This window comes from Balaenoptera acutorostrata, chromosome 10 (assembly GCF_949987535.1).
Source record: "Balaenoptera acutorostrata chromosome 10, mBalAcu1.1, whole genome shotgun sequence".
Lineage (NCBI taxonomy): Eukaryota > Metazoa > Chordata > Mammalia > Artiodactyla > Balaenopteridae > Balaenoptera > Balaenoptera acutorostrata.
In genome coordinates this window covers 23112115-23136096 of record NC_080073.1, presented here as the reverse complement: position 1 = coordinate 23136096, position 23982 = coordinate 23112115, and the positions used below count along the sequence as shown (strand labels likewise).

At 37.4% G+C, this 23982-nt stretch overlaps 1 protein-coding gene across 5 annotated transcripts in view; it reads right to left on the bottom strand.

Annotated features, from left to right (window-relative positions):
* Positions 1 to 23982, bottom strand: part of SUCLG2 (succinate-CoA ligase GDP-forming subunit beta) — a 259242-nt gene that overhangs the window by 112221 nt on the left and 123039 nt on the right. For all 5 annotated transcript variants that reach the window (XM_007192418.3, XM_007192419.3, XM_057555235.1 and 2 more), the window contains exons 3-7: positions 17237 to 17336; positions 16222 to 16312; positions 12123 to 12275; positions 10473 to 10562; positions 3310 to 3406 (exon numbers count right to left, since the gene is read on the bottom strand). In XM_007192418.3, coding sequence (XP_007192480.1) covers positions 3310 to 3406; positions 10473 to 10562; positions 12123 to 12275; positions 16222 to 16312; positions 17237 to 17336 — 531 coding nt within the window. The remainder of the gene's footprint in view (positions 1 to 3309; positions 3407 to 10472; positions 10563 to 12122; positions 12276 to 16221; positions 16313 to 17236; positions 17337 to 23982) is intronic.

Genomic DNA, 23982 nt, shown 5'->3' with positions numbered 1-23982 from the left:
AGTTCATTTCTTTCTATTTAATTGTTTGCTTTCATTTCAATAAAAGTTGTCATTCTCATAGACATGTTTTAACTCAATGTCCCTTTTTCCTTTGCGAAACTGCCTTTTTCTCACCATGTGATTCCAGCTCAGTGAATGGTCTAGGTGTGCACATGTGACCCAAGCAGGGCCAATCAGCATCATCTGAAAGGACTGTTACTGTTGCTGGAGGAGAATGATGAAAACTGAGAGCCACCTTGGCTGACAGCTCCAGAGACGCTGGCTGACAAAGACGCTGAGTTAGAGGCAAGCAGCACTGGGGAACCAGAGAATCCCTGATTACCTTCATACCTTAAGCCAGTCCACTCCTTAAACGTCTCTGTAACACAAGTAAAATAAGTACCCACCTCCCCAGGGGGCTTTTTAACAAAAACTAGGCTGATGTAGGTTTGTGTCACTAACAACCATTATAACCCTAACTAGTAGTCACTAAACTACATTACAGTCAGTAGTGCCCACTTATATTGTTTGAATCAGACTATTAATCACATTGGAAAAAATCGTTCTTGGGGTGTACCCAAAATTCCCCACTGGTGACCTAGGAGCATAGATGTTATCAAGGCCAATGCTATTCTTTCTCCTGTGTGTCATCTATTATGCATATATATGACCATTCACCTGGAATTTTTTAAAATGTTCCTCATCAAGCAATAGAAGACTGAAGAAATTCTTTTACAAAGAAATTGTACAATGAATAAGTTTAAAACTTTTTAAAGTAAAAAGTTTGGTGTAATGCCAAGCTTCTTAAACTTCTAAATTAAAAGAGTAATTGTTAAGTCAAGGTTTTAATGGGAAAGGTTATATGTTTTGCTCTTACTGATCTAAAAGGAAAAATTTAAGTATTCTGATTATAAATATTGTCAATATTGCTAAGATAGAAATGACTACTTTCATAGCTCCTAAATAAAGGGTGGCTTTAGGGCACTGTGACAATGACGAAGATCAATTTGTACATTTGGTCATTCATCAACGTTTCCTAATTGGGTTTAATTTGACTACTGCTCATTAGGAGTTATAAACTAACACACTTATTCAATTGTGATTATAATTCAATAGCTGAACTTTTATGGTACAATGAACAAATTAATAGCTAAAGATAATTTTGCTCTTAAAAATATCACATAAGACTTATGTTTTAATGAACTATATACATGGAATGTATTTTAGGACGATTCCTTCGAAAAAGCTCAATAATTTTCCTTTCTCTTAATAATTAAAAAGGAAACTTCAGATTTTACGAGGTTTTACAAACACTCTCTAGGAAAAGGTTCTTGTAGCCCTGTTCCCTGCTGCCAGACCACAATCTGTGACCGACAACTTCCCAAAGGGTTAAATGAAAATGCCATTTTTATCCAACTTGATGGCTGAATTTCCATTTTTTATGTTAATATGAAATAACCAGGTTGCTTGTGCATATTAGCTTGAAAAGCAATATATGACCTTTAAGAATTTAAACTGAACTTCCTCTCTTGGATTTAATTATCAGCCACTCAATGCAGCATGAATTTTAACTGATATTCCCAAACTGGAGACTACTTCTAGATCACTCTGATGAAAGCAAATTAACAGTTTAAGATGGAAAAAATAGAAAATAAGGCAGGTCACCATAAGTTAGTCTGGCATATCAGAATCAACATGCACACCAGACTCCAAAAGACAAGGGTGTGAATCCCAGCTCCAGTAACTAACTGCCCATGGGGGAGTCAAATTCATTCTTCAATCTTCTATAAAATGGAGATAACAACTCCTAACTCTTCAGGGTTATGATAAACAATAAAAAAAGAAGACACATAAAAGTTTATCACAGTGCCTGAAGTATGAGTTCCAGAAACAATTTTCTTCTCCTCTCTATATCAAATACTGATTATTTTACAGCCAAATGCAATTTTTCAAATACTTAAGAATAAAGGTAGTTCGCTTATAAACGACCAACCACAGAATTTTATCTAGTGGTCACTTGTGTAAACCATGAAACCTATTAATTTCAATGGTTTCCTAAACATGAGCTCTTTGCCTGTCCTAATCTGAAATCTTTAAAAACAAAAAACAAAATAAAACAAAAAAATAGATAAAAATATAAAATCTATACCTTTCCTGGACTACTTCTATACTACTTGAGAAGAATACATTTTATGAATGTCAGGGGCCAGCCTATTTTGTGTTTAACACTGGATGCTTACACCAATCACCTCATTTAGACAACTGCCCTACAAGATAGGTATCATTTTTACCCACTCTTTTGGATTTACAAACAAAAACAAACAAACAAACAAAAAACAACTGAGGCTTAGCCCACATATGTGGCTGGAACACAGCAATCCCAGGCCTCTCTGGGTTCCAAGGACATGGTATTTTAAATTTTCTGAGTCTGACTATACAATCTCTGAAATATACTAAAGAGAAAAAACTGTACCATCCATGCTGGTCTACAACTTATTTATATTTGCACATAATGGGTACTTATTAGTCCAATGGCAAATCCTTATTTACTGTCTGCTCACAACATGCTAAGCAACAAACAAGACACTGCTGTTGAAAGATACTAAAAAAGACAAGGTTCATGAAACTTACATTATCACTATCCTATCCCCTTGATATTCCACCCCCCCCACCATAAACACATGCACATTTTCAAGCTTTTGCTATCAAACTAATAAGACCTTACTGAATACTTGCTGTATGCAAGACACGGTGCAAGGGTGGTAGGTGCTGAGATATAAGACAGTTATTGATACACTACAAGTACCCAATGGGAAGAAAAAAACCTTCTCCACAAAAATGTCTCCTTCTGCTGCTAACCAAGTAACGGGAAAGAGTTTGACGATGGGGCACTAGAGGCTTCACCATGATGACATGACTTCAGCAGGAGACACAAGGTGAAATTACATGCAGATTTAGGTAAACTAAAAAGCTGCAAACAGTTCCAGTTCCATAAAAGCAGGTGCATTCATTACACCCAAGTGCTGCAGCTCCTGATCCAGCCTAAATCTTTACCACTGTAGCAGCAGTGAGGGGCATGAAAACTAGGGCGTGATGGTGGATGGATGTGTCTAAATAAAACTAACTTTCCTGGAGGCTTGGCATTTGGCTACAAACAAACTCAAGGGCTGAAATGTTCAACTGCATCATGGGAGCATTTGAAACTACGGCAGAAATTAAATTACTGAAGGAAATTAATGCAAGGCTGCTGCTACAGTCTTTTTGTACAATTTATAGTTTGCATAAATAATTACATTAATTTGTTTTCTCTCTCTCTTTTTTTTTTTTTACCTTGTCCTTCTGGAGTTTCACCAAAGGGATTCACTTCCACCTGAGTAGCATCGATTTTCAAGAAGAGATTATACAGCTTCTTAATTTGATCTGCAGCCTAAATGTGATCAAGTGAAATGAAATTACACGAAAGCAGTAAAAAAAAAAAAACACATTTATTTTGCTGGATTAATGAAACCTTAAAAATAGCAAGTTATGTCTTTATTTTCAGTTAGGTTTTCTGAAGGGAAAAACAGAAAAGCATAATTATTTTAATTTCTATTGCTATTCATTAGAAGGAATTGCTCGCCTTTCCTCCAGGCACCAGGAAATACCATTATCAAGAAAACAAAATATTTTCAGTACGGCCTAAAAACGTTGTTAATCTTTTTGAAAATTATCATGTCCCTATTACCTGAGCTATACCACCATATGAGCTACAATCATTAATACAAACAAGCTCCATTTAAGTAAAAGGTAAACATGATTTCGAGAGTTTATAATGACAAGGTTTTCCTTATTAGGCTGGAATAAAACTGTTATTATATTCATCAATCCAAACCTATAATCTGTGAAAAAACAATTACTGAGTGTCTAATGGAAATGGTTGCAAAACAGGAAGATGAAAGTCCCAAACAGTAAACTTACTGAATAGTACAGTTCAAACTGAAAACAGTTTGTCCCAAAGGCATAAACCACAAAGAGCAAGAATATCCAACAGTTTCCCCGGTGTCGTGTCCCTGACTTCATCTTTCTCACTCTGCTTGAAATTCACTCGCTCATTCATTCTTTTCAACTAACATTTATTAACTGCTCATGTCACAGCAGGCTGGCATTGTGTGAGCTGGGGCTAGGGGAAGAATCACAAATGAGGCGTGACAGCACCCTGGAAAGCTCGCACCTGCAGTGAACACAGCCTGTGATGCAGCACAGTGAGACTGTGCAATGTGCAATCAAGGCTGAATGCTGGGGTTCGGTCTCATTCTTGGCTCCATCTTATTTCCCAGCCATGGTTTTCCCACTGCTACATTTTTGTTCATTGTTCCCATCCTGCATTATTTGCCCTCAGATTCCTTTCTGGCTTTTCCCCATCTCTACTCTGTATCAAGGTAGCTGACACTTTCAGGCTGTGTTTCCAAGGCTCCTGGGCCAGCTGGCTTCAGTTCAGCCAATGGAAAGCAGCGGTGAGAGACAGGAGGTGGGAGGAAGGAAAAAGAGAGGGTATTTCTACCTCTCTCTTTCTGTCTCCTCTGGCTTTAATTCCCACCAGGGTCCCAACTTCTGTATCCCAAAGTCCAGTAATACCACCGCCTCACTTTGTCCCTTGAGCACACAGGTAGCAACAATTTCCTGCTGTTGTTTAGCTCTGCATTGCCTCTCTGTCCACTCTGAAACTTCTCTGCTCTCACAGCACCTACATAACCAATTACCTAGAATAAAGTCCCACTGTGGTAAATACTAGGAGTCATTTCTTTGTTCTGGTATTGAGTAAAGAACTCCTGGAGATGTATGTAAGTCATATTATCTTAATTTATGGTATATACATGTGTAAACTTCCTTAAATCCTAATTTGAAAGCCAGTGGACATAAACAAACATAATGAGTAAGACTGAATATTTTTTAATATTTTTTTTTTCTGGCTAGATAGTACATGTACATGATAGAAAATTCCCAAGGTACACAAGGGTCTCCCTCAGAACCTTCACCAGACTCCCCAGCCACGTAGCCCCCATCTGTGTCCTCCTGCAGCAGCCACCTTACTGCTTGATGCTTCGTTAAGAGATACAGCTATGCATATGCAAGTATACACACTGTGCATTCATCGTTTTTAAAAAACCCAACTTGGTTCTATACCTTGTTTCTTTATTAATAGGTTTCAGAGGGCCTTCAACAGCAACACAAAGAGAGCAATCTTATAAATGGCTGCATGATATTTTACTGTATGGATGTATCATAATTCATTTAACCTGTCTCTTAAATAATGGTCATTTGGTTTCCAGTAGTTTGACATTACTTCAAACGCTGCCGTACCTATATCTGTACATATATATCGTACATATGATTAAACATCTGTAGGATATATTCCCTGGAGTGGAGCAAAGATGGGTGGGCATTTTACATAATAAAAGATTTTATTAAATTGTTCTTGGTAAAAGCTTTCACTAACGTCCCCTTCTACAAACCAGCATCATAGAGGTTGTTTTTCTACGCACAACCATCAGCTATGTGGATCTTTCAGAATGCTAGGTAAAAATGGGTACCTCATATATGGTTTTAATTTGAATCGCTCTTACTGTGAATGAATCTGAGCATTTCTCTGTGATATTGAAGCATCTGTATTTCCTCTGCTGTGAATTTTGCCGATTCTTCTGTTGAGATTTTAGTATTTCTCATTTTAATTTATATGAGGCATTTTTACATGAAGGAATTTAGCTCTTAATCTCATAGAAATTGCAAATATTTTTGTCCTTTAACATTTATCTTTTGCCCATGTTTTTGTTACTTCTGCTGCACGGAAATTTGATAATAATAATGTCATTCTTGGCTTCTGGCTTCGTGCCGGACTTGAAAAAGGTTGGTCCCACCCTCACAATTCTACCATTATTTTTTCAAAAACTTTTTAAGATTTTCTTTATTTAATGTTTACTCTATTTTTATAAATGCAAACTGATTTTATTTGAGTTACAGTGTAGAGCAGATAAGTGACTCACTGCTGAATATTTTTTGTATTTTTAGGGATTTTCCAGGTTATCAATATGAGCGTGCAATGTGAGCTGCATAAGAGAGGCATGATGTCTGCCCTGGGCACCATGGCATCCACTACAGTTATTCAGCCTCTGTGCAGAGTCAACACAATAAATAATGGTTGAAATGATCATTAATTTAATAATAAGGAGACACTGCATGACAGAAATAACTTCTGTGTGCATACATATATAAGATCTTATCCCAGCTACTTAAAAATTTTTTTTTAATACACATAACATAAAATTCACAAACTCAACCATTTTTAAGTATATAGTTCATCAGTGTCAAGTACACTCACAATGTTGTACAACCAAGCTCCAGAACTTTTTCAGAATCCTGAAAACGGAAACTCCATACCCATTAAACATCAACTTCCCATTCTCCCCTCCCCCAGCCCCTAACAACCAGTCTTTGACTACTCTAGATACCGCATATAAATGGAATGATACATATTTGTCTTTTTGTGACTGGCTAATTTCACTTAGCAAAATGTCCTCAAGGCTCATCCACACTGCAGCACATGTCAGGATCTCGCTTTTTTTCGAGGCTGAACAACCTTCCATTGTATGTATATACTAAATTTTTTTTGCCCATTTATTTGTCTATGAACACCTGGGTTGCTTTAAAACTTCTAAAGCTTATATTAACCTAGCTTAGCATGAAGCCTGAATTTTCTCGTGTTACTGCCATTGTAGTTATACATTAACACAGCACTTGGGGGGCATTCGTTATTACAATTGTTTATTATTGTGTAAAGGCGGACCATAAACATTTTTTGAAGCATGACTAGATCTATGCTGTAAGACCTACAAGGGGTATATGTTATAAAATCTGTGTTGTAATATCCACAAGGGAGATCCAGCCTGGCTCGGAGACAGAACGTGCCTTATTCCAGAGGCTATACACCAAGTGACTACAGAGGCTCTCCAGGCAAAGCATCGTCAGTCTGCCCAGGTGTAATAACAGGAAACGGCAAGGCCTGTGGCAAGTTGAGTTGGCTCCCCTGCTTTCTAAATGTGTTCAAATGTAAAAAACAGATTCAACACAGTCAAAGAAAACATCCTGCTAGTAAATGTGCAGTTAGCCAGCTTGCCACTGCCACCTACTTCCTCAGTAACCATGCTGTACAGAATATTTGTTTTGTTTCTTTTTTGCCACAATTAATGTTATTGTAAGGTTATTTGTTAAGCAATCAAAAAAATTAAATGCCCAACATCAAATATCCTGAGGGCCATATGCATGAAACCCTGACAAATTTACCAATGTCTTCAAAAATGCTTTAACAGGTTAAAAAAAAATTTTGAAAAAGTTCTCTTGCACTCCAGGAATTAACATCATCAACATTCATATACGGTTCTTAAAAGGTAGCCAGAGGTACAAACCACACCCAGAAGGGTTAATGAGCTTGTATTAACTTGGTTTGTCGGATATTTTCATCAGCTTAAATCCTAGAGGCGCATGCTGCCAATTCACGGTGCCTATGCTTTTAGAAATGAATAGTGTAGATGATAATTAAGACATGCTTGAGGAACTTGCGGATTTTAGTCATATTCAGTTTTCCCATGGCTTCAGTCTTTTCAGTCAGCTCTTGCTGAAATGTATTTTCACCAGGAACATATACTTGGTAGGTTTTTACGCAAGGTGATGTTTATTTTTGGTTAAACCTAATATTAATACATCACATTTTAGAGACAACAGGCATGAGTCACAGGAAAGATATTAATAATTTTATAAGAGAATCATTTTATATGTCGTTTATCCATGAGTGAGGCACCTCCAAAGGCCCAAACCACATCCTAAATGAAAATCAAGTAACTTTCAAAGTCACATTGAGTCGAGGGGCCTCTAAGATACCATTTCCTTATCAAAAGATCACCGACGGCTGATCATTTAAATAAATGTTTTCTCCTCTCAGGTGGCTCCTCTGCTCACAGTACACTGAGCCCCACGACCGGAGGAAGCACTTAAAGCAGAGATCCCTCAATCTACAGCTCCGAAAGTTCCCCGCGCTGCTACGCCACGCGTTCCACATTCTACTGTCCAAATATAAACGGGGGGCCCCAGATTAACAAATCTGGACACAACTACAGCTGAGATCTCTCTCTCTCTCCTTCACACCCCCTCCTCCTGTGTTCACTGTCAGAAGGCCGACCACTGCCCTCCGAGCCTCTAGGAAACAATGGCTAGTTATCACCTCTGTTCGCCAGGGTTCAGCAGATGACCTTGGTCCAACTTTGCTGAGCAAATGAAGATTTAAAGCCTTTCATAGAGACAACAATGAAAAAAGGAAAAAAAAAAACTGATTTAAAACACTTCTTTACTTTCCTCAGTATATTAAGTCAAAAATATAATGACAATATAGCTACTAATGACCCCTGAGAACTTGCACGTTCATCTTCCTTCCATAGGTAACTCACTTAAAACCTAGAGTGTTTAGGGTATTGGAAAAACATGATTCAGTCATTTAAGAGCTATAAATAACTTAACTGTCTCTTACATTATGTTGGGGGGAGGGACTGATGGTGTACATAATACTATTATTGCCTTCTCTAGAACTCTGTTATGTTTACCTCCTGAGTTTTCAAGCCATGTGGTCAGCAGACTTTATCCACTCCAAATTTATTCTCTTGTCACTTACAGCTACCCATCCCTGACTCCCCAGGAATCTCTTCCAAGTGGACATCCTAGATGTGTTATTTCACTTATTCACGCATATGATAGATGTTTCCTGGGCATCTAATATATTTGCCAAGCACTTTGTTGGCAACACAGTAGTGAGCAAGATTCACCAAGTCCCTGCTGTGGTGCGGATGAGAATCCAGCAAAGGTGACTGCAAATGTCCAAGAGAAATACAGATGTGCAAAGGGGTATAGAGGATGTAAACAGGGTTACTGAGCACATTCTGGAACTGACTGTAGGACAGTGTGGCTAGAACACAGTGACTACATGGAGAGTGGCTCTCCGTGACCACCACCCATACACAAGAAGCCATTAAATAAATCTCAAATGATCAGCTAATATAGTTAGTGGCCTCATACTCAGGAAGTGAAACCAACCACTGCAGCCCTTACCCACAAATCCTCCATTATCTCTCTTTGAGCAGGTCACTAACCTGGCATCTCTTTGCCAGTCTCGGAAATGACAATTAATTCCTCTAACTGTCCACTGAAGCCTGGCCCTTTCTATTTCCTGCTGAGGTTTAGTCCCCGATGATCCTGTTTCCTACTACCACTTTGAACCTGTAGCTTTCCACTGGAGCCTTTTCCCCAATCTTCCAGTAAGTGCTGTTCTCTCTTAACTGAAACAAATATATTTTAAAGTCTTATTCTGCTTCACCCTTCTATGACTTGCCTTATTGTTACCCTTTAAACTTCTAGACATAGAATCAATCAAAAGAAAAAGTAAAGGCAGGAAAAAAAAAGAGTGCACAACTGACTGTTTTACTGGAGGAACGTTGCCCAACTAAATTAAAGCAAACTATAACAATCCTAGAGCTCTAGGACAACACACTCACACACACAAATACGCATGCACACAGAGGATGAAGGGTTATCAAGGTGGCTCCTCTTAGTAATGGAAGAGGAAAACAATAGCCAGTAAATTCTTCTGATTTAATTGTGAGATAAGGAAGCTTGCCTACGTAGACATAACATCAGGCTCTATGGGCAGGACCAAGGGCAGTGCAGGGCTGTGATGCTCAAGACAGACTCTCCCTTAATAGCTCAGAGGGTGATTTTTCTGTCTTTGAAACCAAGGGATATAATTAGTAAATTGGCATAATTTAAGCTGTTTTCAGTGAAATATCACCTCTGTGCCATTAACATTCATCTCAAATGCCCATTAGCTATGAAAGAATAGCAATTAGTTAAGTAATGTATATTACTAATAACAATAATAACTGACCTTTCTGGAGTATTGAATATGCACTTTCACACATCAGGTTACTCAATCCTCATGATAACCCTCTCAGTTAGGATTTCATCACCCCATTTTACAGATGATGAAAGTGACGTTCAGATGGTCTGAATCACACATGTACTGGGTAGCAGTACAGGATTCAAACTCAGGACTGCCTGACTCTACAGCCTGTGCTTCTAACCACTATATTGCCTCTTATAATTCATGCGCTGGAGCTGCAATGCTACCAAAAAGACAAAGAGACCAACATACATAACAAAGTGCATGTGTCTGCAGGCGACACACTCTCACACACATACATACTGATATATCAATATATATATATAAACACACATGTCATAAACATCCTCTTTGGAACACCAGGTAAATATTTTTTCATTATAAACAACTAGAGGAAAAAAAAGAAAACAATAAATTACCCTATTTCCTGATAATCACAAACATTAGAGGCAATTAGCAAGTTCCCAAACATTTTCTGAAACAAGTCAGACACACCAGCCTCCAATTGCTCAGGTACCTGGTTTTTCAAAGGCCCAAAGAAGCCTAGATTTTCGGCCATCCGCTGAGCTTGGCTGTCCTTTATCCCTTCAATAATGTCAATTTGCTCCTAATAAAAATGAATCAAATGAGCAAAATTCAGACAGTCAAGTGAAAAGATTTACAACCTCTAAAGAAAATACTTAGTATTTATTTGCAAATGAGTAATTAAAGTGTGGCACCTTTCCAGAGATCTCTGAGCTAGGCCACCACAGCTGCCTATAGGGTATATTTTAATTAGCAGACCATCTATAAAACAGCCTTTCCGAAAACTATACAATTCTTCAGGGTGGCATGCTGACAAGACAATCAGAGGCCAGTTTTCACTTTTAATTACTATACAGATGGCAGTGACGAATATTTAGGCAGTTAATTTTTATGACATTTTTTGGAAGGCTTCCAAAGTAAGGTTTTCCTGCCTAATACTGCTGTTAAGCTTAGAGCTTGTCTTATCCAGGTTAAATATTACCTTATGATTTAAACACTCTATTGATGATGATAATTATTAATAATACCCTAGCTCTACAAAGGGCCATTGCCTCCAAGACACTGAGTGCTGTTCATATACATTATTTCATGTATTCTCGTAACAAATGGAATGGCTTGTTTTAAATCATGTTAATTTCAAAAAAAAATGCGTAGGTATTATTGGTAAGCCAGCATGTAAAGTCTCAATTTAACTTCCAAAGTAGTTAACTTAAATATGTAACATTGGTGAAAACATTTTAAAACCAATCTCCAAAGTATTACTACCTTATATAAATGAAGTTTCAAGAAATAAAATCCTTGCTTTCTGGAGGGAAAAAAATCACTTTTTAAAAGGAATAATGAATGTTTCTGCTGAAAAATTTTTTTGGGATTTCTTTTTGACACTAAGAACTCAGAATTAAAAGCTGGGATTATAGTTCTAAAGACCTTAGGTTTTTCTTCTTATAGTTGAGGTAGGTTGATAAGCACTTTATATACATCACCTCATTTAATCCTCACAATTCTATGGGGTGGGAATTACCCCCATTTTCATTTTACTCATTCAAAAAATGAGGCTTAGAGACACTGAGAAATGTACTGGCTAGTTAGGATTTGACCTCAGGTCTCTGTGGCTAGAAACTCATCCTAATATCAAAAATAAAACAAAACAAAACAAAAACCCACACACAAGATTTAATGAATTGAAACAAACTGATAGAATCTGGGCGTTAGAAGGATTCATTACTAGTACTGAAAGACATCAAGGCAGTCTCTAGTTCACATCTGATTTCCTAGGAGAGAATTTCTGGGTCATATATACTGTTAAATGGGGGTAGAGTTAACCAAGAGGAAATGGAAATATCACAATCATCTCCCATTGGTTAATTCTTGGGGCAAGGTGGATGGAAAGAAATGAGGGGGAAAGAAAAGGCAAGAAGGAGGAAAAAACAAAGGGAGGGGAAAAGCAAAGAAAAAGACCTTGAAAAGCGCATACTTTGGATCTACCCAACCTTCAACTGGACACCCAGTAAGAAAAAGGACTCAATATCTTCATGCCTTAAATCCCAGGAACAGTCTACCTGGCTCAGACTCCACACTAAATCTTTAACAGGTTGTAGAGCAACAATCAATGAACAGAGCATAGTCAGGAATCTAAACATACCTTAAAAATAAGTTCTGGATTCGAAGCTGCCACCTCTTCAATGTCAACGCCCCCCTGAGGGCTGCCCACCAGCACAGGGCCATTGCAGGACCGGTCCATCAGAATGGCCAAGTAGGTTTCCCTAGAAATGTCCAAGGCTTCAGCAACCATCACCTACCACATTAGCGGGAAAGTCAAATAAAGTCAGCATCAAGCTGATTTCCACTTGGAAATCTATACAAACTTGCTACACAAATCAAACAGCTTCATTTTCAAGGTCTTTAAACACAGTGAGATTTGAGAGTGCTGCTCTCATGGTGCACAGTGCCCATTTTCACCTCCTTAATTGATCCTGATAACTTGTTCAAGTGACAGGTATTCGGTTTGCCTCAAGGAACCTTCCCACTTTAATCTTCTTTTTCTTCTTCCTTCAGAAACCCTGATACTTAAGAAAAACTCCAGGGAAGCAGCTGTTATTTTAATTTGAGACATTAACAGTACATATATATTACTACACTGATTTTTCTCAGATTGCACTGGTGGAAAACCAAGTTTGGTTGCCAAAGAAGGATTCTTTTTATGGTATGTCTGATGCTTCCTATGTTTGAATACTTCTATCTCTTGGATCACTGTATTTTTATTTCAATTTATACTCTCTTTTAAATTACAAACATAATATTTGCTTGTTTGAAAATAATGCAAACGATACTAAAAGTATACAGAGGAGACAGTGAAAGCAGCTCCCTGCTGCACATACACGCCCCTTGGGCCCCAGTAGTCAGAGTGATCACGAGTCCATATGGAACCTTTGTGATAATCAGAAAAAGTCGTCCCTTCCTCTATGAGGATGTGGTCATATTCCAGGACCATGAATGGGCAGGAGGCAAATTAGATGGAAGGATTTCTTTCTCCACACATGTGCCAGACAGGTGTCCTTTTGCTCTGCACGACCTCAACAGAGGCACGAAGCAACCCTGCCAGGAAAAACCACTACTAACTTTTACCTCTTCCCTATGCATCTGCAAGCATTAGTCATGGAATCATCCTGCACACAGATGCATATTATACATGCTTGAATGCCTTTCTTTCTTCCTTTTTGTTCTTAATCTTAATACTACAACTTGGTTTGTACAAGGTCTTCTCTCTTCATTGTGACTACACAGTACTTATATGTCAGTATTTATTTCACCGTGTCCCTGATGACAGACAATTTATGTGGACTGATGTTTCTAAAATGCTGCCTCAGTGATTATTTCTGTACATATAGCTTTGCTCCATTGTTTTAGTATCCCTGTGGTCAAGGTATATAAAGGTAAAAGGACTAAGTTTTAGATTGTTCATATTTTAAATTTTGATAAGTACTATTAAATTTCCTTGGAGAGAGAGGCTGTACCAACACTCCCAACAAAAATAGTAACAGATGTCTTGGATGCTTTTTAAAAGAAAATAAGAATATCCATGAAGAATCAGTACTAGAAGTGAAAATAATAAAATCACATACATTGCTTTTCCTAAGAGTTCAGTAATACGTTTCACAAAAAATGTTACTCATTAAGTAACATTAGATTTTAGCTACCCAGAAGCCACAAAAGCATTAATTTTTAAGTCACATGAAATACGATAAATATATGATGACCTAGAAAGCTATAACGTAATGAATACAGAACTCCTTCTTTTCACACCTTTATGGAATTTATGACTGGTTAAAAATAAAGTACCTTATAAGGGTTTTCACAGTGATTCTTCTATCATCAATGGTAGCTCATGAGTTTGTAAGAAATATTTCTTGGCACACGGTGTTAGGATTTTCATAGAACCATTCTGATTTCAAGTCACTTTCTAATACAGAGCTAGTCTAGTGAGCCAGATTTAATAACTTTCAGCAGTTATTCTGACAAGCAATACAACTTTATAACTTTTTAGGATAAGTGTCATTCAAGAGTCCTATTCTTAATCTTCTGAAGTGTTGACAGATATGCTCTGCATTCCATCAAATTTCTATTTGTAAAGACCAGCTGCTGCCTCAAACAGCTCCTGCTTGGTAGAAATAACCCAGCACTCTTCAGAAAAACATTCTCAGGAAAATGATGATTATCAATAGATAATTCAAGAAATTTTTACATACAGACCAGTTTTTTGACATTAAGATGCCCTTCATATGAGCCAGGATATTAAAATAGTTTAGGGATTGTTACAGAGAGAATCCAAATGGACTCCATCAACACTCATGCCATGAGAAGTGCAGTTAGATACATTTCAACAATCTTCATCTGTGAGTGACACAAACAATATCAACACAGCCTCTTCTTGGAGTCTTCCGGTATGGAAAGCTTTTTAACATACTTTACCCTATTTGACCAATGAACCTGTTTTTCATCTTTTTGTTGTTTGTTCATTTTGTTTTGTTTTTTATATATCATGCTACTCAAATTGTAGCCTGTGGATGAGAGCCAGTGTACAAACTACGTTTAACAGGACAGCGATTAGATAGGATTAACAGTGTACTCAGTTTCTGAACTTAATCTCTTTGCGAAACAGTAACCAGTACGGGTACTGACTCATGGGGCACATGATGAGTAGCACTGTCTCACCTCCCCTATTACTATCCCAAGGAACACACCACAAACACAGACTTAGGAAAAAAAAAACCCAGTGTGAATCGAGGTATGTAATGTCCTTAAATAGCTTCTTGAACAAACTTAGAAATCTAAAGTTTCTATAATCTGGAAACTTCTGATTGATGTCCAAGATTCTATAAATTAAAAATGCATGCTCCTTAAAGTTGCATATAATAATACTGTTACAAAATGTGGTAATACACATTTTACAGAGAAAAAGGACAGAAACAAAAGCATGGCAATTAAGGGGTGAGAATAGAGGGAAATTTTACTTTTCTAATTTTTATATTTCTGTATTATTGGAATTTTTTACATATGTTAATCACTTTTACAATCAGGAAAAAAACACAAAAATAAATCACTCTGGTAGTTTCCTGGCAATGACTCAATTCACAAGAATGCACTTATCTCTAGTATTTCATGAACCGATCTACAAAACTAATTTTATGCATATCTATATAGTGTGAATCTTCTTTTGTGTATTTTTATATGCTTTTTAAAGGTATCACAAACTCTAATCTAAAACCCCATGTGTCCATATAAAGCAACAAATTCCTACAAACAAAACTACTAATCATATCCTCTGGGGACAAATTTTGAAGACGTTACACCGGTAAAGGCTCATAACCAGTTTAAAAAGGAAAAAAAAAGTACCACACTGGGCTGAACAAAAATAAATTCAAAAAACCACTGTAAGATGTAAACAGCTCTTGCATCTACCTGCGAGGCAGTGGCAAAGGGAAATAAGCAGAACCAGTCTTGTTTGTGGGCTTCCTGGACATTTAGAAAGGCTCTGTGTTCTTAGAGGGAAGGAGCTAATGACCCTCCAGTATCCCCATCTCCCTCCAGCTCAGTGTCCTTTTCGGGACCAAGACAGATGCTTTCATGGTAAGTTAGGCTCTGGCCTCAGCTCTGCCACTCACAATTGCATGGCTGAGGCAGGCCACTTTGCTCTCGGCTTTATTTTCTCTGTGTGTGTATACACATACGTGCCCTATACACACTTGGGTGTCCCAAGAGACCTCACTAATACAACATACTCCCAGTGAGAACAGTGGGTCAAAATGGTAACAATCTTAAAGTAAGTTATAGGGACACATAGAAAAATAACTGTAACGGGTACAGTAATTCTGATATACTGAGGATGAGGGTGGGGCTGCGAGGGAGCAGAGAATGTCTGTCACTGACCCTAGGAGCTGTTATGCCAAGGTCTTTCAGCTTTAAACAGAATCATGCCTGTGTTCTGAAAGAAAAAGGTATTTCAATCACTACCCATCTTTACTAAATGCTGATGATAATAAACACTATTACTACTTTAGAATCCTTTTTATTTCTCCTTGAAGTTACATCATAACACAGAACTAACTATGTGAGGTTTAAAAAATAAAATGGCACGTTGCCAAAGTGCATTGCTTCATTTGATTCTGTCAAAATTGAAGTACGATTTTCTTTTCTTTTTTTTTAACACATACACAGAAAATGACCAAAAGCATTCACGTTACCTTGTTAACTTTCACACCTTCTTTTGGAGTTTGTTTTGTTGCTAGTTTATAACCAATCATCTGTTTAGCCAGCTGTCCCACAACTTTAGGACTAAGAGAGAGGAGAAAAAAAGAGAGAGAAGAAAGAAAAGAAAGTCAATGTTTCTGTTGAAAATCATTTTAAAGCAGAGTCCGTATTATATCCCCAAGTCCACCCTGCCCAGGGCCCACCTCCACCTTCATAGAATCCATGGTGCTTTCTGCTCATACACTAGGTGCCTAGCACTGTACCAGAGGCTCACTGAGTGCAAAATATATATGAATGAATGAAACAATAGGAGGGAAGGGGAGGAGGGGAAGGGAGGGGAGGGAAGGGAAACAAAAAGAACCTTGCTTACATTTGCTATCCTCTCCCCCCACATAAGTTACAGTCATAGTAGAGACACAATGCTGAAATGCATAGCAGACTAAGATAAGAGCTAAATAACAAATACTGGATAGTGGGCAATGTGGGAAGTAAGACCAAAGATGGGGATAAAGGGAAGGGGAAGGATCAAAGTAAACCATGAAAGGTATGTGATAGGAGAGGAGAGGAAAGTGTTCAGTGTGTGGAGACACAGGATATAAAGCTGATCAGACAGGTTCAGATAAAGGAAGAATTAGACTATCAGACAGGAGGGACCAATGATGCCATTGGTAATGGGAAGCCACCGCTGGTTCTTGAGTAGGAGAGTGGCATTACAGAAGCAGCATTTAATTTGTAAGCGGTACCATATCAAACATCATGAATCACTGATTGTCTAGAACAGGAGGAGTGTCAAGTTTTCACCAATTAGTGAACAAAAATCCTTTTATGGGAGGAGAAGGAAAACTAAGGCATTGCCAGAGCCCTCTACCTGTAATTTATTTCCTTTATGTGCTACCTCCTGCTCCTACTCCCACCCCAACCCTCTTTCTCAGTGCTCCTTTCAATCATGAGCAGGATCTTCCATAACTGCTTGGCCCAAAGACAAGGAATTAAAACCTCCTGGCTTACTCTTTTGTTAAATGAACGCCTCCTTTCAAACCGCTACTGAAGACACCTTTTCCTCTTCCTCCAGCTAAGATCTGGGCTTTTAAAACAATTTCTTTTGCATCTGCAAAAGAAAATCCAGAGTTAGTAGTTGATTTACAATTCTTTTTTTTTAAGCAACAAGGGAAGTGGTAATGACATAACTTCCAAAAATGACTGGTAAAAGCTCTCTCAAACCGACTTTGAAAATGAAGGCAATAAAGAACTTCAAAAAACATTAATGTGCCTAAATACAAAGTCTGTTTATTGAGGACATTCAAATATTTCCTGCGAGTTTAATCTGATACTCAACCATCCCAAGGGAGAGCAAGGCATGTGTTCCCTGGCTCTTCTGAGTGTCAGAAGATGCTAAATAAATCTAGGCTGGAAGTATTAACTTTACTGTGTAAAGACACTTCCGTGTGGCAGAGACACCAATCTGCCAATCAGAGGAGTTAACTACCTGTCAGCCATCTGAGATGTCAAAGGGAAGGCTGGTTTACGTGGGGGAAAGGTTTATTAAAGACAAGATGCAAAGGGAGTATTGAAGAACTGTATTCTTGGAAACCAACGGTTTTCTGAGCAGTTGTTCTATGTATCAGTGGGGCTGGGCAAGGGAGGAGGAAATGGATTAAAACTAAAAGTAAGCAGTATTTTTTCAATGTTGGCAGAGTAACAGAACATCCCAGAGGAAAGTGGTTGTGGAATCTTTGTTTCTCAAAACACTCAAGGAAAGAGTGAACTGTTTGCTCTTGACCTTTGCGACCAAAGTCATAAACTCAAATATCTTTATAGGACTGGTGGGAAAGCTAGATGTGTGAAGCAGCCCAGTGATAGAGAAGGCGCCCTCAGCCAACAGGAATGCTCCCCTACCCAACCAACAAAAAGAAAAAAAAAATGAAAAAAAAGTCAGCCCCCAAATCAAATGCGTTTAATAACTCAAAGAGTACACATCTTCAGGCCACAGCTTGGCATTCTCTGTTTGTGATCCAGTTTTGTCTGAAACTAGAGAATTAAGTCAGACAATCTCCGATACGGCTCTAACGGTTTTCTGGTTCAGCACACCAGGTTTAGAATCACAGACCCAGGTTTTAATCAAGCCTTCATCCCTTGCCCAGCTGTGTGATACTGGACAAGTTACTTAATGTCTCTAAGACTCAGTTTACTCAATTATGAAGCAATGTTGAGGGTTGTTTTAAGAATTAAATTAGAAAATATATACAAATATCCCCAAATCCTAAAAACTCACTAATGAAAGAGTATTGCCACAATCAGTTAGTACATTTATTACCTTTGTATATTGTGAGGAACCAAAAGGATTATTTCCATTTGGGTTGAGACGGTAAAAATTGTTGGAATCTGCAACCACTCATGTAAGGTCCATAGTTGTTGGTTATTTCAACTTTACTACCATCATTGTGGTTACTCGTAGGCAAGCAGGCAAAGGTTCAAAGAAAAGGAGCCACAGGTTTTATCATGAAGGCAGTGGGGCGCTACGGAAGGATGTGACACTATGAAGGCACTGGGTAAGACAGTCACTCTAGCTGATATAAGCAGATTATTAAGGCTCATTGTCTTATTGGTTGGTCTTCCCTTCTATATTTGCACACACTCAGAAAACCAGGGTTTATCTTCTCTCAGAAGTATACATAGTTCCTTCTTTGCTGCCCTCTATAACCTCTGACAATAGTTTCTGCCCAGGATATGAACCATAACAACATCAGTCAAACGATGTCTTAAAATAAACTAGTTCCCATCAAACTGAGTAGAAGACAAGCTATGGTCACCGCTCATTATCAGAAACTCACCAGGAATGGAACCAAGTAAAATGAATTTATTGCATATTTAGGCTATTGCATGTAGGAGTAGTATTAAGATCAAGAACTTTGAAGAAAAACAGACTTAGTTAAAATCTCCAACTCTGCCTATCCCTTTATTTATAGAGGAGAATGAGATTCAGAAAGGTAAAAGTAACAGGTCCATCTATAAAATAGTCAAAACAAAAATAATCTATAGTGTTAGAATGATGTAAAGAATAAATGAAAATAGTAGGTAAAGTACTCATCTCAAAGTCTGGCGCATTAAAAAAACAGTCAAAATATGATAGCCATCATCATTATAATTATTTTCAGCAATTAAGCAAAAAAGTAGAATACAGAAAGACATTTCCAATTTCTCTTTTGAAGACACCAAGTAGAAAAAACACTTTTTGCTGTCTACTTAAGTTTTTAATTGTGATCTCTTCAAATTCTTTAAAAAGGATAGCCAGCATTCCACTGCCATTATCATTTTTCATATCCTCATCATCCAGAAAAAGAGATGCTTTCCTCTCCAAGCTTTCCAACAGCAAAACTTGAAAGCCATGCAGACTACCTAAATGGGCAATGTTAACTGGTGTTACACAGGTTTGATTAAATAAGCTTTAGGCACTAACCATCAAGACAAAGAAACAGTTGTAGGCTCAATGAAGTGTTGTCAGTTATTCATATCACCACTGATCATGTATTAAAGGACTCCAACTTGGTCTACAGTTGGTAGACCAAGCAACCACGTTGGAGACTGTGAAGCCACACACTGGGGCAAATAGAAAAAGGGAAAGAAAAAGATTATATCAAATCTAGGTACATCTTCTGCAGCTTACACCCCAGGCCAAAAATAAGTTCACTACAATCATCTCTTCTGCTTAGATCTCAAATACTAAATCAGTACAGCAGGTCAGTAGCCCAAAGTAAAATAAGTGTGTCTCATCTTGAGGGAAACTCACATAAAGTAATTTAACTCATGTGGCTATTTACTCAAAGTGGTAAAAATCAAGTGGCCAAATCCTTCTGAACAGTAACTAGTTTTTTCATTCAGTATTTACCAAGTGGATTCATACTTAATGTCACTGTTTCCATTTTATTTAAAGATCTGATTTCTCCAAAAACTTGTACAAATTTCTGTTTGTTTTTTTAATGTTACCTCTCTGTTCCCAAACAGAATTACAAAAGAATATCCCATACAGGAAATTCCACATTTGCATGAATACACAAGATGATTTAACTGTATTTTAGGATATAAAGCTAAAAAGAGACAGGGGGGGAAGACTCTCCTCCAATAGATTTTGTACAGAAATGGATTGCATCTATACATTGATAACCATATTACTGGTATAACCCAGGTCTGTATAACTCCAAATTCCCTGCTCTTAACTGATACTTTTACATGCAGTAGCCTAAATATGCAATACATTCACTTTATTCTGTTCCTTTACTGGTGAGTTTCTGATAATAAGCAGTGCTCATGGCTAGGCTTCTATTGGGTTTGATGGAAACCAGTTTACTATAAGTTATATATATTTTAGGAGAAAAAAGCACTATAGAGACATATTTGATAAACTTAATAGATATGTAAGACTTTCAAATACCATTATCACTTAAGAGAACAAAATTTATAGCCATTAAGAAAGCCTAAAAAAACCCCTCTGAGCCATGGTCTTATTTCACTCTATTAGCTGCATTAAAATAATGCTTTCTCACTGTTTTCCTCTCATTCTCCACCACAACAAGTGTTATTATAATTACAATAATACAGTTTTATACCAATTTTTATAGTTCCCCAACAGTCCCATGCTGGATAATAAACATTCTTGGAAGCGTTATTAAATCTTAAAGAATAAATAAATTCATTAAGGAAAGCATAACCTAAATAGAGTAAATAAGAAATGTTTTTAGTTAGGCAGGCTTTGTAAAACTACTTCACTTTACTTTTCAGAGATGGAATTCTGAAAATACATTTATGCAAAATAATGTTCACAAGACATACTTTAGAACCAGAACACAAATGGGCCATCACAAATGTCTGAAAATGTTAGTCAAGAATATCAATAAGAGTAAGTTATTTTCAACTATCCTTTTTAAATAGTTTGGTGATCAAACAAATATTTGTATTACTGAACTGGTTTTTATTCAGTATTGCGCTCTTCCAAAGTGTAATACTTTCTAAACACAAAATGTATTACTCCATATACCAGTACTGTAGCAAGGTGACTACTGCCATGATCATCTATTTTGAGTCAATAACACTGTAGTTTGGGGGGGGAACTACGATTTCTATGATTCACTGACAAGCAAAATTGGAATATTCAGTTTTCAGCACAACGGCATTGTGTAATTTCTAACATAGGATCACCTTTCATGAGGTTTGATAGAATCCTTAATAGAGAAAGTTAAAATGTATTTCAGATTTACCAATTACTGTAAGGCAAGGAGAAAGGGGAGGGGGAGGCGAGAGCAGAGTTGAAAGATACTATGAAAATATGAATATTAATAAAGAACATACAATTTATAGGGTGATAATAGAGACCCAAGTGGCAATTTCCCAAAGGAAATGAGCTAACATCCCTGTTTTCATTATGACCCCAGAACCCAAACTTAAAAGTGGAGAATTACCTATCTTAATCATTACTGTAATATCTCCTATAGAATGACCCTTATTTCCTCAAATTGTGAGTAGGTTGCTCGCTGTGAAATAAGACTGTTTCTGAGACTGAAACAACTATTTCAACTTTCAACAAGTCTCACATGGGCTCACAAACACTGGGAAAGAGAATTCCAAACACATGAGACATTAGAATAAGCCATTTCACCACTGGTCACATCCCTAGACTAAAACAGAATTGGAGATACTTGGCTCTCCATCAGACTGCTACCCATCAAAGACTTAAATTACACATACCTGGAACAGTGATTTACAAATATAAGTAAAAGATGGAAATAAGACGATCTCTAGGACAGGGGTTTTGTAATACAAACAGGAAGTTATCCAGGGAGACATTATTTCACATTAAAAAATTCTTTACTGATAAGGCTTTTATGTAAGTTTTAAACCTTAATTTCTTAACGAATATGGCAGCCAATTAATCCCACATTATCTAAAATAATTCCTTCATTTGGATACTGTGGGGGCATGATAATGCCCATTTGAACAGTTTATTAATTATAAAGAAGATAATAATATTATCTTAACACAAAACACAATTTTATTTTCGAGGGAATCATTTTGAGCTCTTATAAAAACCCCTAAATTAAAGTTTGATAAATCATTCTTTTTTCAAATTGCCTTACTCTTAAAAATATTGTATATTTAATCCTATATTATAGGCCTTATTAAAATCTATAATGATAAATTAGCCTACTCTTCTGATTTTGTCACTGGTGTTATTAATTGCTTTCATAACCTTTAATATACACTTTGTTGGTGATAAAAATTTTAAAGCTAGATAAAAATTACCTCCAGAAAGGCTCGATTTAGTTGTAATATCTTACTCTTTCTGTAGTTTAATACTTATAAACCGATCTTACATTTTGCCTATTAGATTAAAAGATATATTTCCATAACAAAGGTTAAGGATAGAACCTCCTGACATTGATGCCAAAAATAATGTGATCGTATTCAAGCACCTGTAGCTAATCAAAAAATGTCTAATGGGCTTCCCTGGTGGTGCAGTGGTTAAGAATCCGCCTGCCAATGCAGGGGGCGTGGGTTCGAGCCCTGGTCGGGGAAGATCCCATATGCTGCGGAGCAATTAAGCCCATGCACCACAACTACTGAGCTTGCTCTCTAGAGCCTGTGAGCCACAACTCCTAAAGCCCCAGCACCTAGAGCCCATGCTCTGCAACAAGAGAAGCCACTGCCATGAGAAGCCCACGCACCGCAACGATGAGTAGACCCCGCTCACCGCAACTAGAGAAAGCCCACACACAGCAACAAAGACCCACCGCAGCCAAAAATAAATAAATAAAATAAATAAATTTATTTTAAAAAAATGTCTAATACTATAAGACTGCAACCACAGGACATTAAACAAATCTTCTGCAAATGAAGTCACTTGAAAAAAAGAATTTTTCAGAACAAGTTTCTTCAAAAGAAGAAATTTCCAGAAATCTCTACTCTGTTTTATGTATAGTAGGGATTAATGATACACATTACTAATAATAACATCTGTAACATTTGTAACTTCAACATATCCTGGAAACAGTCACAGATGATGAAAAGCATTTATGAACATCAATAGCATTTCTACAGTATTTTGTGGTACATTTGAAGGAAAAGAATGATAAAGGAAAATAGCTATTTAAAAAATCATTTTTTTCCCCTGATTTTTAAGGCAAAGATGTCTTCAGTCAGGGCTCAATGAGGGAAGCAGAACCACTGTGAGTTATGGATAAGGGATTTATTACAGGAATTAAAGCTGAATTTGTAGGAGATGCTGAGAAAGGAAAGGTGTGACAGTGGAGGCTGGAGGATCAGGAGTCACCAACCAGCCAATCAGAGGAGTCACCCACTAGCATGTGCAGGAGCTGTGGAGAAGGGTATGGGACTTGTTGCCAAGCATCTCATGATGGGTTTGTGTCCATGCTGATCAGCAAGGTCAGCAGTTGGGAAAACAGCTAGACATGGAGCACAAAGGAACAAAGACAAGTTGGACCCTCTTGCCAGCATGTCTACATCTACCCATCACTGCATCACAGAGTAATGGCTGCATTTCAAGTTCTGTGCAAATTCCAAATCTGGGCAACTCTAACCTGACATATACAAGGAAGGGGATTCTTAGAAATGGAGTTCCACCTTAACCAAGCTCACACAGTATAAATTACCACAGATGATAATAAAGGAATCAGAAGGCAAAGCCCATAACTGTTGCAGGTTCAGAATTAATATTGTTTTACATTTTTCTGAGCGGCTTGAGA